Raw genomic sequence first — 18062 nt, 5'->3', positions numbered from 1 at the left:
CAATTCGACACAATATTCAGCTTCTTCGAACAAAATAAATCATATACACAAACCAATATACGCAACGTGTTAGAAAATGTCAACGAATTGACTTTAACTACCAATAAACTATTTGTCGTGCAATAAACCAACCAGGCATTTCCCTTATAAAAAAAAAAAAGCCATTAATGAACAAAACCATAGACTCTCATTTCATCATCTCTCCCATTGAGTATTGTTATACAATGGCTGATCAAGGACCGGCGATAGGAATTGATTTGGGCACAACTTATTCATGCGTAGCCGTGTGGCAGAGGGATCGTATTCAGATCATACCCAATGATCAGGGCCTCCGCATTACGCCTTCTTGTGTAGCTTTCAATGATATAGAACTCTCGTCGGCGATGCTGCCATGAATGTTTTTCCTATGAATCCGGCTAACACTGTTTTCGGTTATTATTACGAATTTCTTCATTCATCCTTTAATTTGTTTCTGTAGAGAACTCTGTACGAACGAATGTGTAACACTTGATGATGTATTCTACTTTAATTTTCAGGTGTCAAAAGATTGATCGGTCGGAGATTTAGTGACCCTTTGGTGCAAAGAGACGTGAAGCACTGGCCTTTTCAGGTTATTTGTGGTGCTCGTGATAAACCCATGATTGATGTCACCAGCAAAGGTCAAAAGAAAAAATGTACTGCTGAAGAGATTTCTTCAATGGTTCTCACCAAAATGAAGGAGATTGCTGAAGATTTTCTTGGAGTTCCGGTTAAAAATGCTGTTATTACTGTACCTGCCTACTTCAATGATTCCCAAAGGAAGGCGACCCGAGTTGCCGGATACATTTCTGGGCTTAACGTCTTGCGTGTCATTGCTGAACCAACTGCTGCAGCCGTTGCCTACGGTCTTGACAACATGTTTAGCAGCTCTGAAGAGAAGAACGTGCTTATTTTCGACCTAGGTGGTGGTACTTTCGATGTTTCTATTCTCGCAATGGATAAGAGTACCTTTAAGGTGAAGTCAATTGCGGGTGACACCCACCTTGGAGGGGAGGATTTCGACAGCAGAATGGTGAACCATTTTGTCAAAGAATTCGAGAGAAAGCACGGAAAGGACCTAAGCAACAACGCCCGAGCATTGGGAAGGATGAGGACAGCTTGTGAGAAGGCAAAGAGAAATCTGTCTTTTATGTCACATACAACTATTGCGATTGACTGTTTTTATGATGGAGTCGATTTTCAGTGTAAGATAACACGCGCCAAGTTCGAAGAGCTCAACATGGACTTGTTTGAGCAATGCATTGGCCATGTTGACAAGTGTTTGAAGGATGCCGAGATGGACAAGAAAAGCATCCATGATGTGGTGCTTGTTGGTGGATCGACTAGAATTCCAAAGGTGCAACAGTTGCTTCAAGATTTCTTTGATGGTAAGGAATTATGCAAAAGCATTCACCCCGATGAGGCCATTGCCTATGGTGCAGCGGTTCAAGCCGCGAATTTGACAGGACAGGGCAATCCCGAGATTCAAGACTTGGTGTTGTGGGATGTCACCCCTCTCTCTCTTGGTATAAGAGAGATTAATGATAGCATGAGCGTAGTAGTCCCCAGGAACACTACAATTCCGACGAAGAAGGAACAAGGGTTCACCACTACTTGCGATGACCAAACCAGTGTGACATTCCAAGTATACGAGGGTGAAAGGCCTAAAGCAAGCGACAACATTCTGTTGGATAAATTTGTATTGTCCGAAATTCCTGCTGCTCCAAGAGGCGTGGCTAAAATAAATGTGCGCTTTGATATCGATGCTAATGGAATCTTAACTGTGACCGCTATAGATAGAACAACTGGTAATGAAAATCACATCATAATTAGTAACGTTACAGGCATACTGTCTAAGGATGAGATTGACAGAATGTTGGATGAAGCAGAGAGATTTAAGTTAGAAGATGAAGAGCTTAAAAAAAAATTCGACGCAAAAAATTCTTTGGAAAATTATGTGTATCGCACTAGAGCTGCATTTTTTAGCAAAAATCTTGCTTGCGAACTACCAGCTAGCGAGGCCAAAAAATTGGAGGACGAGATCAAGTCTGCTATTGAATGGTTGGATGAACACAAAGATATACAAGTAGATGTGTTTGAGAATAAAAGAAAGGACTTGGAGAGCATCTGGAATCCTATTGTTTCCAAATTCTAGTTTTGTGTATTTTCCTTTTGGAGAATATGAACCCTGATTTTTGTTAACCAAACCTTCAACTTCATGTATTTATATAAAGCATTTAAGCATTTTTCCAATGTATTCGGTGTTTAGAGAGAGGTGAATAAATTAAGTGCTTATCAAAATATTTAATTTTGTAAATAATAAGAGTGATTTCAGTTGCGCACGTTATCAATTGAAATATGCATGGATTCTCGATTAGCTAGGATTTACAAATAGTTTTAAGATGATTTTTTAGAGAGCGGAATAAATATGTAAGGCCCGGAAAATATTCTTAATAATTTCATTTAAAGGAATTTTCTTAAGCTTGATAATCTATTATTTATATATATATATATATATATATATATATATAATATTTTACATAATATTCTATTAAAATCAGGGGCGGAGCCAAAAAATAAATAAAGGGTGACTAATTTTTTTCAAAACCGATAGCTTCAATGGTTTCAGCCCTTCAAGAATGGAAACTCTGTCATTTTTCTCGCAGAGACGCATACTAGCAATTTTAAAAGAAGGAGTATGTTTTTGTTCTGGAGAGCTCAAGTCAAAAAAAATTGAAAATTATATTTGGGTTGAGTTATTTTTAATTTGGACTAAACATAAATATATATATATATATATACTATACTTATGTAATTGGGCCGGAGCAGGCCTGGGCTGTAGCCCAGGTCTGCCACCCCCTCCTTTCGCCCCTGATTAAAATAAGTGAGTTGAACAGATGATTTGTAATGTTCATTTGACACACAGATCTCAAGTTTGGGACGAGATTTTGGGTTCGAGACTCAAGTAACAATCTTCACCTCCAACTCGGGAGAAAAATGGGTGAGTTGAATTTTGTATTTTTCGTATTGTCCTAGTATCTATATTGTGAGAGGTATGTATCTACATTGTGAGTTGTGAGTTTTCTTTAATTTATTGTCCACTATTATTTTTAATATTATTGTTGTTAATTTTTTATGAGGTGAGAACTCGTAGCCGCTACTTTTCAGTGTGTACTAGGTAAACTCTCGAATTAATATAATAGCGTGTAAATTATCTTGCCAAGGTAAACCACAATAAAAAAGTCTTGTGAGATAGCCTAGTTCAAGAAGATATTGATTAGAAGAATCAAACTTTTGGCCTCAGGCCAATTGCTCACCTACTCCACCGACTAGAACACCCCTTGAAACATTATTATTGTTATTTTTTGTGCTTGATCTGGTGTTATTATTATTTTTGTAATCACAATGTGGATAACATTGTGAGTTGTCTTTAATTTATTGTCCATTATTATATATATATATATATATATATATATATATCTTACTATTAATTAAATCTAAGCATCTTAGAAAAACTATCGTGATGTCTTAGTCAGTTTTTTAAATATCCAAAATTACCCCTATTCTCATGTAGTCGTGTTTCTTCCCAATTAAACCCACCTTCTTCTTCTTCTTCTTATTCACCTCTCACCCACGACAGAATCTCACGTACAACACAACGATTGCAAAATCAAATTTTTGAAACAGAACCACCACAAAATCAGATTATTAGAAACAAAACTCTCGCAAATCAAGCATGGTGGTTTCTACTTTTTCCGTTTCGAGAACAAACATATACAACTCAATCAAGCATGGTGGTTTCTATTCTTCCGTTTCGAGAAAAAAATCAACCCCGTCATTTGTTCTGTTTCTTCCATAGCCCATCAAATCCTATTGGCCGCCCCCGCCCCAGCCCCAAATTCCGACATTGATTTCAAAACATAGTCGATTCATGTTGCGTAATCAAACAAGACACGATACATCTGTAAGTAATTCTTCAGATTTAGTGTTTACTGTTTTCTCTGAGTATATATGTTTGGTGTTTGCTCTTAGGATTTGGATTCCGTTTATATTTTCTTACCTCTTTGCTTTCTGAGTTCACTAATTTTTTTAGAACAATTTCTGCACATCAAGCAAATGTTTTCATAGATGAAGAAGGCTTCCTGCTCGATGAATGCTCGATGAATTGCAACAGAGAACTTCCATAGAATTAGAGCACGTTCTGGCCCCAATCCCTTTCGTCTTCGATTGGTTAGTGTGCTACCTCCGTATTTATTTATTTTTCTGTTTCAGGATTTCGGCTTTGCTTCATTTGTTCCATTATCTTATTTTTCCATTTGTCCTTTGGATTGTTATTCTTCTCTTTTTATGGTGTTTATTTGAATTTTTATGGTTTTATTAGAAGTTTGTGGAAATATCAAATAGGAAAACAATACCATTGTCTTTAAATATTGTATGTTGGATTTCCTAATTTACACATATTACTGTCAACTTTTAATTTATAAGAAATTTAATTCCATAAGTTTGTCATTTAATGTATGCCATATGTTAGTATTTTATGTTCGGATTTTGGTTCTGGAAGAAAGAAATTTTGCAAGAAAATTCATGAATTTATATGTATATATGATGTACGTGTGTAAGTGGATATCATTTTCCAAAAGAAAGAATAGATTTGTTGAAGAAAAAAATAAGAAAACGTGAAAATTAAAAGTTACAAACTATGAATATGATAAATAATCTCAATCAACTTGCACTATAGGAGAATAGTTTTGTGCAAGCTTTGTTAAATTTCATTTTGATTATTAACATTGAAAGTGGTGGTAAGAAAGTGACGATGGTAGAATGACCTTTTATTAATATTATTTGAGCGTCTTTGGTTTTATCTTCGGTTGTTGCTTCTGCACAAAATCCATTTCCGCATACGGTGTGTGGCTCATGGTAGTCGATTTCAATGAGAATTTTTTCTTTTGGGTTCTTGCAGGATTGTTGAAAATTTTTAATTTTTTTTTTATTTTATCTTTGCGTCTTTAATTAAAATTTTTTTGGGTTCTTGCAGGATTGTTTTGATTTCCTTTTTGTTTCCTTTGATTTTCTTTGACATATCATAACAATTGATTATAGGCTCACAGAGCATTTTATTAAGGATTTTCAAGGTGTTTCTGAGTTTATTCAGACAAGCAACTCCATTGCAATTTAAGGTAATTTGCTTCGATTTTGTTCTACATGTGACTGTATCGACAACGTCGTTGTTATTTACTTATTTTTCCTGAAAATTTTTCATGCTTCATACTACTATTTTCAGAATAAGCTCTGACAAATTTGCCTACTGCAACTGGACCTTTTATTTCCACTTTTCTAAATATAGAGTTGAATATGTAGTTTTCTTGACGTTTTAATATTTATAAACAAGTAAAAGTAGTTCTCCAAAGATCAAATGAATGTCTAAATTGCTTTTTTAATCACTCATTAATTTTTTTAACCAAAAGGATCATTTATTAAATATCTCAGTTGCTACTGTTGGATTCAACTACATGATAGATAAAGCATTTACATTTATGTAGAAAAAAAAATTTATTAGTACTGGTGGTTATACTGGAATATTAATACGCTATCATTACTATTCCGAGAAGAAAGCACTGATTTATTAATAATAATTCAAGCTAATGCTTACAACAAAACTATGTCTATAATTGATTTGTTCAACTAGGCTTAAATTATTTCAAATTCTTCAATGAAATGTAAAGACACCGCCAACACATGTTTGATAATTAAAATGTATACAAATAAATTTTGTATAAATTGCTGTATTTTCTATCTATAGCTATTTTGAGTATATACCTCCTGTCAGATTGATGCTGATTTCGTGAAATACAGGGCAGTTGTTATGATAAAATTGGAGAAAAATCTTTATATATTGGTATTTAAGTAATGTTTCCTACTTTATATTGATGTATATTCTTTGTTTACATAAGAAAATAGGTAAGTTGAACTTGAGGATTTTTTCATAGCTTGCAAATGAGATTACTCTGTGTTTGAGGAGTATATGACTTTCAATTGTTTTTATTTATTTATTTATTCTCCTATGATATAGGTACAACTAAAAACTGATCCATTCCTAAATGTAGGTTTGAGAAAACTAAGGAGAAGAGATCTTTGTAGTTACAATGAAATATTGTGAGTTTTCCCCTTATCTTTTTTTTTTTTTTTTACAAACCCCTTATCCCTTTCACTCATGCTATACACCTTAGTATAATTCAAGATTAGAATAAACTTATGAACAATTCTTTTACAAGATTTTTTAAATTTCATGCATTTTTTGTGCATAATTATTGCTTGCTCAATGCAGTGAATGAACTTCCTCTTCTTTCTTTTTTTTTTTAAAGAAGAATATTTACATGCAAAGGGAAAGGGGCAACTTTGATTCAAAGTAGGCATATTTACACCTTCAATAGCGGAGAATCTAAAGGTTTGGGCAACAATTGCAGTCGTTAAGAGTATAGAAAAATCATGAATACACAATGTGTGAACTCTATTCTCTCTTTGATTTGAGCAGCTGATGTTTGTCACCATAAATCAGCTAAAATATAGCTTAAACTATATTTTGAGAATAAAACATATGGAAGACATAGATATATTCAGAAGGTTAAGATTATCGAATGTCATTCCATTGCTTTTGTGGAACAAACACATTTTTATATTGCATATAAGATATCCAATTCAAGACTACTGTTAAAACATATGATGATAATTTTTGTTGATTTAAATTGTGTTTTGCTGGTATTTAATTTTTTAATTTTGTTCTTCTCGGATCTTAGTTGATTTTCGTTCATATGACAGCACGTATATATACTCGAATTTGTTATTCTATATCCTGATTAGATTAAACTTTTAATATTCGTAATTCTCTAAATTTATTAGTCCTGATCTTCTCAAACTCGATAGTTCTTTAACAATACAAAAAAAAAAGGCATTTGCCACGGTTATACCGTGAATAAAATCGTGGCAAAATTGAATTTGCCACGATTTTGCCACGGTTTACGGAAACCGTCTGGAAAGGCTTCGTGGCAAACGTTTGTCACGGTTAATTTTTCCGTGGCAAATATTGCCACGGTTTAAAATATACCGTTACAAATTATTGTCACGGTTTATATATATACCGTGACAAATTATTCTCACGGTTTTTATTACACCGTGGCAATGTTGGCCACGATTTTGCGAACCGTGGCAATATATTGCCACGATTGAATTAAACCGTGTCAATATATTGCCACGATTAAGGAAACCGTGGCAATAATATTTCCACCATTAATGTTATTATTTCCAATAATTTTTTCCGAAATATTAATAAAATCATAAAATTCACACAAATTGTCCAAATTAAATATATTAAAACCAAAATACAACCAAAATATTCAAATTTCAATTCATGCATTAGTCCGAATTAAATGCATTAAAACCAAAACACACAAAATATTCAAATTTCAATACATGCAGTAGTCTACTGACAGAACTGTGACCAATCAGAAGCCTGCTGGGTCTCGTCGTCATCCTCAGCGTCCTCGTGGTCTGGCTGAGAGGGCTCCCTAATACGCAGCGAATAAGATGGAACGAAAGACGTAGCAGCACGAGTGCCTTCTGTGGATTGCTTCTTCTTCCTGTTGATCGCAGAGCATATAGTAGCCATCATCATCTCCATCTTACTCAGTCGTGCCTGAGTCTGCTTGTGCTCTGCTCGAAGCCGTGCCTGAGTCTGCTCGTGCTCTGCTCGAAGCTGCTGCGTCTCCAGTCTTGCTGCCTGGGTCTCCTCCCTCGCAGCCTGAAGCTGTGACGCCATCGTCGACTTCATCTGACTACACTCGCGAGAACGAGGTGTCATCTCATCCGAGAATATGGTCTGGGCGGTAGACCCAATACCATAAACCCGTCGATGACTAACGCCACCGACGACGTCAAAATAAATTGCATTCACCTCGTTAGCCGTCGGGCAGTGCTGCTCTTCTCCGATATGCCTCAATGGAAAGCTATCGGTGATTCGACGCTCGAACTCTTCCTGTTTTCACAAATGATAAAGATACATGTATAAATAGTATTCAGTTGTTCAATTTATTAAATTAACTAAACTCAATTGACATAGATACATGAATAAATAGTATTAAATTGTTCAAATTAGTAAAATAAAAAAACTCAATTGAATTACAACGTACACTGATTTGTAGGGACTTGCCATCAACAAAGGTCCCGTTCAGCCGCCTGTGCGTCTTTAGATGCAGCTCGTAACTGTTCGGATCTCTATTCAGCTCCTGACGCTGCATTGCACGCACGTGTACAGATAATTACAATTAACGAATAGTTAATATGAAAGTCATATATACACGAAATTTTGCTTACTAGGCTCGCTGCGTGAACCGCATAGGGTCGTGAGCCAGCAATGTGCTTCGCTGGACCAGTCCCTGGACCAGCAGGCTCGCTCCATCTGTTATTCCTGTATGCCCTCGACAGCTTCTGCCACTCTTCCGTCTCCCAATGGGCAAGATAAGTAGCCCAGATCGTCTGATCTATAGTACCCAACTACTTTTTCTGGGTACGGCCACATTGGCTGGCGGCATAGTCTTCCGTAAGCTAGACGAGGTGCGCTGCCACGCTGCCTCCAACGACAAAGTGTGATGCGGTATGTATCTGCACACATTTGTCTCCAAATTTGTTTAATTGTATGTTGGTGGTGCGGCTCCCACCTGTACACAGCCTATTATTGCAAGACAACAATAAATTAATTTAATCATCTTTCATGTTAGAGAACTAAGAACCGATATAAAATATTGTTATCAAATTTGGAAAATTACACAAATAACGTACCATAAACTGATCCCAATAGAAGTCATGATGAGCCTCTGTCACGTACCTCCACGAGTAGCCACCGGGAAATATTTGTCGCCTAAACGATTTTTGGATGAACGTACTTGCGCCCTTCTTAGCTGGAAGAAGTCTGCAAAACATATTCGATAACATTTATTATATATTAATGTATTCTTATTGAATATCTCGTACAAGTCAATTGACAAATAACTTACCCTCCGAACTCAGGCCAAATCAATATACGACCATCTGGTGGGGGAGTGGGGGGGAGGAATACTTCCAGAACCAGAAGCAACATGGTGATCCATCTGCTTACTACAACTGAAATAATATATTTATTTACTAATATAATTTATATATTAAGTAAAACATGAAGTTTTAACGAGAATTATATATACTGCTTTATAGCAATGTATCAAATATTAAGATTAACTAAAATGAATGGGGAACACTAAAATGAATGGGGAATATTTCTATCAATAATATGCAGAAAACACACAATCCAAATAATTATTTAATATGATAATCTTCTCGTGCTTTACTTGTCCATAGACTCTAAACATTTTTAAAGTACACAATCAGTTTTCTATTCTATTACAGTGTCTCTTATCCTAGAAATGAACCAAATTCCATTCATTACAACAAATAATAGAAATTCAAAATCAGATCACTTCATTGTCAACCATTTAGAAAATTATTAAATTTACTAATTATCTGCTGCTCTCTTGGTTTAACCATTTAGAAAATTATTAAATTTACTAATTTTTTTTAAATCAACCATAAAATTTGATTGCTAAGAAATGTGTTATTGTTTTTAACAAAAAATATGTAATTAGAAAAATAATGCATATATGATATTTTCTTATTAACTTACCAAATCAATACGTACTAAGGATTCAATATAAATCCGTTGGTAATTTAAACTTTTAATTTCTAAAGATTCAATATAAGTCCGTTGGCAATTTAACTAAGGATTCAATATAAATCCGTTGGCAATATTCATATAAATCATAATTAACTTCACATTTCTAAATTTCCTAAATATCATTATTTTATTTTATATTTGTTACTAATTTATAATTAAACAATTAATACAAATTAACAATATATATCAAATAATTATAACAAAATGCTGTGAATTTAATTAAATACTTGAGCCGGAGGCGGCGTAGGAGGACCGGCAAGGCAGCGGCGGCGGGTCGGCAGAAGCTGCGGGTCGTCGGCGGCAGCGGGCCGTTGCCAAGCGGCTAGGCCATTTAAAAAAAACATATCATCTATAAATCACCAAACACAAACTTTATAAGTACAAGAATGTAAAAAAAAAATTCGATTACCTACGGCGGCTACGCGGCGACGTCAAGGCGGCAGACGGCGGGTTGATTGGGTGCCTAAAACACGTAGATGTTTTGCGGCCCAATAAATGTAAAAACTACAATAAATGAAGCCTAAAACACGTAGATCTGGAATATCATATTATTAAGAGGGATATATGTACACAAATCCAGGTTTATTGAGGGGTCGGCGGTAGGGTTTTCGTACGAGTCCAAGGGAAAGAGAAGAAAATGGAAGAGGGAGAAGAAATGGGAATCAGGGAGAGAGAATATAATCTTTTGTTGCCACGGTTATATTTAAACCGTGGTAATAATGTACTATTGTCACGGTTACATTCACCGTTGTAATATTGTCACGGTTTATTAAAAAATGTAACAAATATTAAATTAAATTATTTAATGTTTTCACGGTTTTATAACCGTGGCAATATTCCTATGCCCGTGGCACAATTTCATCCGTGTAATTGTAATTAATATTATTCTTTAAAAAAACTAATTTCATTTGCCACGGTTTATTAATAAACCGTGACTCTATTAAATTATTTTAGTTGATGAATATATATAATGTTATTTTATTATATACAAAAAATACAATACATAAATTATGATCATAAAATAAAAGTACATTTAATTAATTTATAGTTGTAATTTGTGTGCACTACAATATTATTCGCTAACTTCACTTAACTACATGACATAATTATTTTTTTAATTATGTCATGTATTCATTATTCAATTGTTTTAAAAATTAATATTTTGACACGGTTGAAAGAAAAATATTTTGACGGTTGATTTAATCGTGAAAATATTGCTACGGTGTATTTTTAACCTTCACACAGTTAATTAATTAAATTGGTTAATATTGCTACGATTAATTTGAAACCTTGACATAGTTAATTAATTAAATGGGTTAACAAAACTAATTTAATTGGCCACGGTTTCTTATATAAATTGTGGCAATATTGTCACGGTTTCGTTTTAACTGTATATTGATTTGGCCTGAGTTCGAAGGATAAGTTATTTGTCAATTGACTTGTACGAAATATTCAATAAGAATACATTAATATATAATAAATGTTATCGAATATGTTTTGCAGACTTCTTCCAGCTAAGAACGGAGCAAGTACGTTCATCCAAAAATCGTTTAGGCAACAAATATTTCCCGTGGCTACTCGTGGAGGTACGTGACAGAGGCTCACCGTGACTTCTATTGGGATCAGTTTATGGTACGTTATTTGTGTAATTTTCCAAAGTTGATAACAATATTTTATATCGGTTCTTAGTTCTCTAACATGAAAGATGATTAAATTAATTTATTGTTGTCTTGCAATAACAGGCTGTGTACAGGTGGGAGCCGCACCACCAACATACAATTAAACAAATTTGTAGACAAATGTGTGCAGATACATACCGCAGCACACTTTGTCGTTGGATGCAGTGTGGCAGCGCACCTCGTACTATAGATCAGACGATCTGGGCTACTTATCTTGCCCATTGGGAGACGGAAGAGTGGCAGAAGCTGTCGAGGGCATACAGGAATAACAGACGGAGCGAGCCTGCTGGTCCAGGGACTGGTCCAGCGAAGAACATTGCTGGCTCACGACCCTATGCGGATCACGCTGCGAGCCTGATAAGCAAAATTTCGTGTATATATGACTTTCATATTAACTCTTCGTTAATTGTAATTATCTGTACACGTGCGTGCAATGCAGCGTCAGGAGCTGAATAGAGATCCGAATAGTTACGAGCTGCATCTAAAGACGCACAGACGGCTGAACGGGACCTTTGTTGATGGCAAGTCCCAAAAAATCAATGTACGTTGTAATTCAATTGAGTTTTTTTATTTTACTAATTTGAACAACTTAATACTATTTATTCATGTATCTATGTCAATTGAGTTTAGTTAATTTAATAAATTGAACAACTGAATACTATTTATATATGTATCTTTATCATTTGTGAAAACAGGAAGAGTTCGAGCGTCGAATCATCGAGAGCTTTTCATTGAGGCATACCGGAGAAGAGCAGCACTGCCCGACGGCTAACGAGGTGAATGCAATTTATTTTGACGTTGTCGGTGGCGTTAGTCATCGACTGGTATATGGTATTGGGTCTACCGCCCAGACCATATTCTCGGATGAGATGACACCTCGTTCTCGCGGGTGTAGTCCGATGAAGTCGACGATGGCGTCACAGCTTCAGGCTGCGAGGGAGGAGACCCAGGCAGCAAGGCTGGAGAAGCAGCAGCTTCGAGCAGAGCACGAGCAGACTCAGGCACGGCTTCGAGCAGAGCACAAGCAGACTCAGGCACGACTGAGTAAGATGGAGAAGATGATGACTACTATATGCTCTGCGATCAACATGAAGAAGAAACAATCCACAGAAGGCACTCGTGCTGCTACGTCTTCCGTTCCATCTTATTCGCTGCGTATTCAGGAGCCCTCTCAGCCCGACCACGAGGACGCTGAGGATGACGACGAGACCCAACAGGCTTCTGATTGGTCACAGTTCTGTCAATAGACTACTGCATGTATTGAAATTTGAATATTTTGTGTGTGTTTTGGTTTTAATGCATTTAATTCGGACTAATGCATGCATTGAAATTTGAATATTTTGGTTGTATTTTGGTTTTAATATATTTAAATTGGAAAATTTGTGTGAATTTTATGATTTTATTAATATTTCGGGAAAAATTATTGAAAATAATAGTATTAATGGTGGAAATATTATTGCCACGATTTACTTAACCGTGGCAATATATTGACACGGTTTAATTCAACTGTGGCAATATATTGCCACGGTTCGAAAAACCGTGGCCAACATTGCCACGGTGTAATAAAAACCGTGAGAATAATTTGTCACGGTATATATATAAACTGTGACAATAATTTGTAACAGTATATTTTAAACCGTGGCAATATTTGCCACGGAAAAATTAACCGTGACAAACGTTTGCCATGAAGCCTTTTCAGACGGTTTTCGTAAATCGTGGCAAAACCGTGGCAAATTTAATTTGTGTTATGCTCCAAAAAGTTTTGATTAGAGGTGTAATTAGGTATTGGTTGAAAGAATGGACCAATCACGTAGCTAGTATTTAGGGATGGCAATGAGGCGGGTCTGGGACGGGGATGTCTCCCCCATCTCCGTTCCCGAATTCAAAACCAATCCTCATATCCGCCCCGATCCCCATTAATTCTTATCGGGATTCCTCATACCCATCCCCACGGGGACCAAGTCCCCATCCCCATACCCATACCCGAAAATATATATATCTATATTATAAATGAATTTTATTATAATATATATATATAAATTAGTAAATTTTATTATATAAGAATATAAAAATTATTATTCAATTTTATAATAAAATATTTAAAATATTTTGGGTCAATTTTTAAATTATAATATTAACTTTTAAAATTAATAAAAATATTTTAAATAAAAAATATTTCTATAAATAAAAATTATTATTTTAAATAAAATACTATGTATCAAAAATTTATTGAGATTATATATTGTTTTTAAATTTATCAAAATAAATAATATATATAGAGACTAATATAAATACTTTATATGTGTACTTAACATGAATGAGATTCAAATAATATTTTTATATTATAAAAAGACTACACTATCATAAATGAATGTATTATATATAATGTATAAATATATATATATATATAAACGAAATAATAATAATAATTTTAATTTTAATTTTTTAATAATATTTTAGATTTAATAAAATTTGATAATTAAAATATTATTATTATTATTATTATTATTATTATTATTATTTTTATTATTATTATCGGGGCGGGTTCGGGGATGGAGATAACATCCCCATACCCGCCCCAATATATTTCGGGGATTTTTAAAAATTGTCATCCTTACTAGAATTCATTACTAACAATTCGATGCCATTTTGATCCAATAATCATGGAGTAACTATATTTTGTGCAATATTCAAATGAAATATAAAATAATAATCACAAAGTAATTATTTATTTAAAATTATTTATAATATTTTGATTAATGTTATAATATTTTTATAATTAATGAAAAAATAATTTATTGAAAAATATATATAATAAAATTTTATAATTTATTTTCAAAGATTTCAAACTTATTATATGAAAATAACTAATTATATAAAAATATTAATATAATTACGATAATATTATAAAATATTTTATTTTAAAATAAATATATATTTACCAATGTAAAATTTAATGGCAAAAATGACTTTTTAAAATGATAGATTTTATCTTCCCTAGGGTTCCACGAATCCTATTATGGCTGGCCTCCTGCTCAGTGCGGGCTTTTTTCGCTTGATCTTGTTTGGTTTGAGCGTTGGATTATACATTTTTGTCAATGGATCCTGATGAAATAGTACGGCTTGTGGAGGAGATGAAATTAACAAAATACAATCCAAATGACGTTATCAATCTTGAAGCCTCAGATTTTCGCATTAGTGAAGAAAGACTGTCTCGGTGTTTTCCTCAAAGGCTGTCAATAGAGATGCCTTTTGTCTACAGATGCCGAAAATACTCCAAGCGGAAGGGAATGTTGGGATAGAGGATACAGGTGATAACACATTTGTGTTTGAATTTCAATCTTCAAGATATCGTAGTCGTGCTCTCAAAGAAAGCCCTTGGAATTTCTTTCGAAATCTCTTGATCTTCAAGGAACCTATTGGCTTGAAGAGCCTGAGACTCATGCATTTTGAGGAGACGACTATATGGGTTCAATTCCATAATATTCCACTAGCCTTCATGCATGAAGATATTCTGCTGAAATTGGGTAGACAGATTGGGATGGTAGTGGATTTGTATAGGGGCGAGAATGGATTACACCTAGGACGTTTTGCTCGCATTCGGGTACGTATCAACATTACTCAACCTCTAAAAAAGTGTATTCGTATATGTGCCATGAGGGATGAAGATGATACAATCGTGTTGTTAGTTTACGGAATACTACCTGATTTTTGCTATGCATGTGGGAGATTGGATCATGTTTATCGTGATTGTGAAGATGATTGATAGAACCTAATGGGGAGATTTAGGTTTTATTGACAACTTTAGCAAATTATAACGATTATGCAAATACGCAAGCGAAAGACTTAAAACAATCAAATATAAATGCGGTAAATAAATGTGTAAAGTAAATAAAGTAATAAATGAGATATGATATGTTTATGAAAGTTCGACGATAAATCGTTCACGTCTTCCCTTCTTGCTTAAGGTCGATTAACCAAAAATCCACTAGCACTTCAAACTTTTTGGCCTTGATGGCTCCTAGGATAGCTGTACAACACAATACGATCACCGCGCCGATACAACTCGATACACTTGGCCTTAAGGGCTCCAAAGATAGCTGCAACAAACAATAACAACTCGGGCTTCACACTCGAGAATACAACGATGCCTTAACAACTCACAAAACAATTTTACAATCGACTCTTTATTTGAAAGAATATATATATAGGAACTCTTGATTGAGCACTTGAAGAATGAAAGAGAAGATTGCTTGAGTTGTGTTTGAAATAGCCTCGGAATGCATCTATTTATAGCTGAAAATCGGGTCAGAACGTTGCGTCCGTTCGTGCCATCATTGCGTCCGTTCGGCGCATTGAAGCTTTGGTTGGACGATTTTTTTCCTTAAATTTTGGATCATGTTTTTTGACTAAGAACGTTGCGTCCGTTCGACAGTTCGTTGCGTCCGTTTTGCATAGTGCAAACTTCGCGACAATGTTAAAAAATTCATAGCTCACTATCTAACCGTCGGATCGATATGAAATTCGTACAGCAGGTTTAAAAATCATAAGTTCATTGTGAACGGTGGAGATGTGATTTAAATACTTCAAACATTTCCAGTAAGTTTCTCAATTTGCTTCTTCATCTTTTCGCTTCATGTTCTGCGCGGCACATTTGAAAAATTCATTTCTCATGATCTAGCCGTTGGATTGAGCGGAAATTTGGACCGTAGCTTTAAAACATCCTAAAATTTATTATAAACGGTGGAGATCGGATTTGAATTACTCAAAAATCCCAGTAATTTTCGCAAGTTTCTGCTCCATAATTTTTTACTCAAATCCATTGTTAGAATATTCCGCACATGAATTTATTTTTTTATGAGAATCTAATCTTCAAAGTCTCACTTTAAACGATTAAAAATAATAACCTAGTTTTATAGTTATCAAAACAAGATAAGTTATTGCATTAAAAATATTAATCTCGTCTATGAGATTTGTATGCGTTTAAGGCGTAAAAATCTCTCCCTTTTTTATAATCACAAAACTTGGTTATATAGGTAATAAATATGCAATATTTTTAAACAAATTAATATACGCATAAAAGTTCTCCTAGCTTAAAAACAAGTTAATAACAGTTTTAACAAATTGTTTATCACATAATCAAGTTTTATTCTCCCCCTTTCTATTTGATTAAAAACATTAAATATTTAACCAAATTAAATCTCACCCTTTTTGTGATAATAAAAAAGCTAATAAATAAACAAAACAATGTAATAAAAAAATTCATTAATAAAGAAATTTCAAATACAATTTAATTACAACAAAGATATAAAACTAAGAAGAGTCATCCGGAGGGTCTTGATAATAGTAGTTTTCTAGCACAGTGAGTCTGTCGTTGACAATATAAAAGGAGTTTTGCATCTATGAATTCAAGTTCATGATAGATGTCTGAATAGACTGAATGGTAGAGAAATTGCGATCCAAATTGAGTTCTAGCCACTGAAGATACTCAAAAAGACTATCGGAAGATGGAGCTGGTGTAGGCGGAGGCTGAGGTATCATAGGTGGAGATAAATGTAAATCACCAAAATCAAACATAGGTGAAGAAGATGAAGGAAAAGTAGAAGATGAAGGAATATCCGGGTCAGTATAACCACAAGGAAATCCTTGCTCTTGAACAGACGGAGGAAGAGATGAAAAAGGAATATGGAAATGAGTAACAGGATGAAAACGAGAGAAAATATGACATGGGTCATGCACCCATCGAGACAGTACATGATTCCTTGACAACTTCATTTTAATAATGGAGGTATGGTCAAGAGTATAAGTCTCAGTGATAGGTGTCTTCTCCAAATCATCGAAAACTATATCAAAATGAGTCAAAATTCGGTTAATAAACCGAGCAAAAGGAAGACTGAATTTATTTGAATTTTTTGCTATATTGTGCATAACAAGAATAATAAAACGAGGAAGGTTAAAGGGTCGCTGAGCAACAATATGAAAAAGGAGATAAAGATCCAAGTATTTTCACTTGGAGTGATCTCCAGCGCGAGGAATGATTGAGGAGGTGATAAGTTTTTGGATAATTTGAAAATTTGGACATAGCATTTTGAGAGTTGGTCGATCATCACCAGCATGAGGTGGTTGACCGAGAATGAAAGAAAGAGCTTCTGCTCGACTAAAATCAGGACTGTCTTCAGGTCATTTCAGCGAGAAGAACTGACTGGGTCCATCTCTAGGAAGAGAGAACCACACAGAAAGATCGGCTGAAGAAAAATGAATATTCCGATTTTGAACAATTGTAACCGTATAAATATCATCGCCGCCCAATTAAAGTTCAAAATTGGCGTAAAACTCATGAATAAGGGAGGTATAAATAAATTCAGGATCAGAAGGCTGAAAAAATGCTCCCCAATGTTGGAAATCAATAAAATCCAACACACGAAGATGGGATTGCGCTAAATATGTGCGATCAAGAATACGACCCGGGAGAATTTGCCTATCATGGTAGTCGGCGGGTATAGGTTGTGATATAGGTAGGTTAGGATTATGGATATGGGGTTGGGTACGAGCACGAGTACGTCGCCTTGGATTGACGGGATCTACTTCGCGTCTAGGAGGAACTTGGA

General features: G+C 34.6%; 3 protein-coding genes and 1 pseudogene across 6 annotated transcripts; 3 read left to right on the top strand and 1 right to left on the bottom strand.

Moving 5' to 3' along the window:
* Positions 1–224: 224 nt before the first annotated feature.
* LOC140862934 (heat shock cognate 70 kDa protein-like) lies at positions 225–2217 on the top strand (annotated as a pseudogene).
* A 1396-nt stretch (positions 2218–3613) lies between these two features.
* LOC140866945 (uncharacterized) lies at positions 3614–14575 on the top strand. 4 transcript variants are annotated; one of them, XM_073272007.1, is made up of 7 exons: positions 3614–3982; positions 4132–4248; positions 5119–5195; positions 6123–6171; positions 11279–11407; positions 11518–11995; positions 12150–12821. In XM_073272007.1, exons 6-7 carry the CDS (start codon positions 11888–11890, stop codon positions 12699–12701), a joined length of 660 nt encoding a protein of 219 aa, XP_073128108.1. In that variant the 5' UTR covers positions 3614–3982; positions 4132–4248; positions 5119–5195; positions 6123–6171; positions 11279–11407; positions 11518–11887; the 3' UTR covers positions 12702–12821. The 4 variants fall into 4 exon arrangements, 3 of the variants coding, with proteins under 3 accessions (XP_073128108.1, XP_073128107.1, XP_073128109.1); XM_073272006.1 differs by having other exon boundaries at positions 4112–4248; XM_073272008.1 differs by lacking the exon at positions 6123–6171 and having other exon boundaries at positions 4112–4248.
* On the bottom strand, positions 7374–9158 carry LOC140862933 (uncharacterized). Its single transcript, XM_073265962.1, has 5 exons — positions 9128–9158; positions 8897–8980; positions 8386–8552; positions 8202–8303; positions 7374–8047 (listed from the first exon to the last, which is right to left on the bottom strand). Exons 1-5 carry the CDS (start codon positions 9156–9158, stop codon positions 7496–7498), a joined length of 936 nt encoding a protein of 311 aa, XP_073122063.1. The 3' UTR covers positions 7374–7495.
* Positions 14576–14716: 141 nt separating the features above from the next.
* On the top strand, positions 14717–15220 carry LOC140862932 (uncharacterized protein At4g02000-like). Its single transcript, XM_073265961.1, has one exon. It carries the CDS (start codon positions 14717–14719, stop codon positions 15218–15220), a length of 504 nt encoding a protein of 167 aa, XP_073122062.1.
* Positions 15221–18062: the final 2842 nt, after the last annotated feature.

This window comes from Henckelia pumila, chromosome 4, assembly GCF_033568475.1.
Source record: "Henckelia pumila isolate YLH828 chromosome 4, ASM3356847v2, whole genome shotgun sequence".
Taxonomy (NCBI): Eukaryota; Viridiplantae; Streptophyta; class Magnoliopsida; order Lamiales; family Gesneriaceae; genus Henckelia; species Henckelia pumila.
Note: the sequence above shows the minus strand (reverse complement) of the source record. Positions and strands in the feature narration are given on the sequence as shown.

Bases quoted from the DNA above. Each gene is read 5' to 3' on its own strand.
- LOC140862933 (XM_073265962.1), bottom strand. From the start codon at position 9,158: ATGGATCACCATGTTGCTTCTGGTTCTGGAA. The intron at 8,553-8,896 runs GTACGTGACAGA...TGGGTACTATAG, and splicing joins CCCGGTGGCTACTCGTGGAG to ATCAGACGATCTGGGCTACT. The intron at 8,304-8,385 runs GTAAGCAAAATT...CGTGCAATGCAG, and splicing joins CGGTTCACGCAGCGAGCCTA to CGTCAGGAGCTGAATAGAGA.
- LOC140862932 (XM_073265961.1), top strand. From the start codon at position 14,717: ATGCCGAAAATACTCCAAGCGGAAGGGAATGTTGGGATAGAGGATACA.
- LOC140866945 (XM_073272007.1), top strand. From the start codon at position 11,888: ATGCAGCGTCAGGAGCTGAATAGAGATCCGAATAGTTACGAGCTGCAT. The intron at 11,996-12,149 runs GTACGTTGTAAT...TTGTGAAAACAG, and splicing joins GCAAGTCCCAAAAAATCAAT to GAAGAGTTCGAGCGTCGAAT.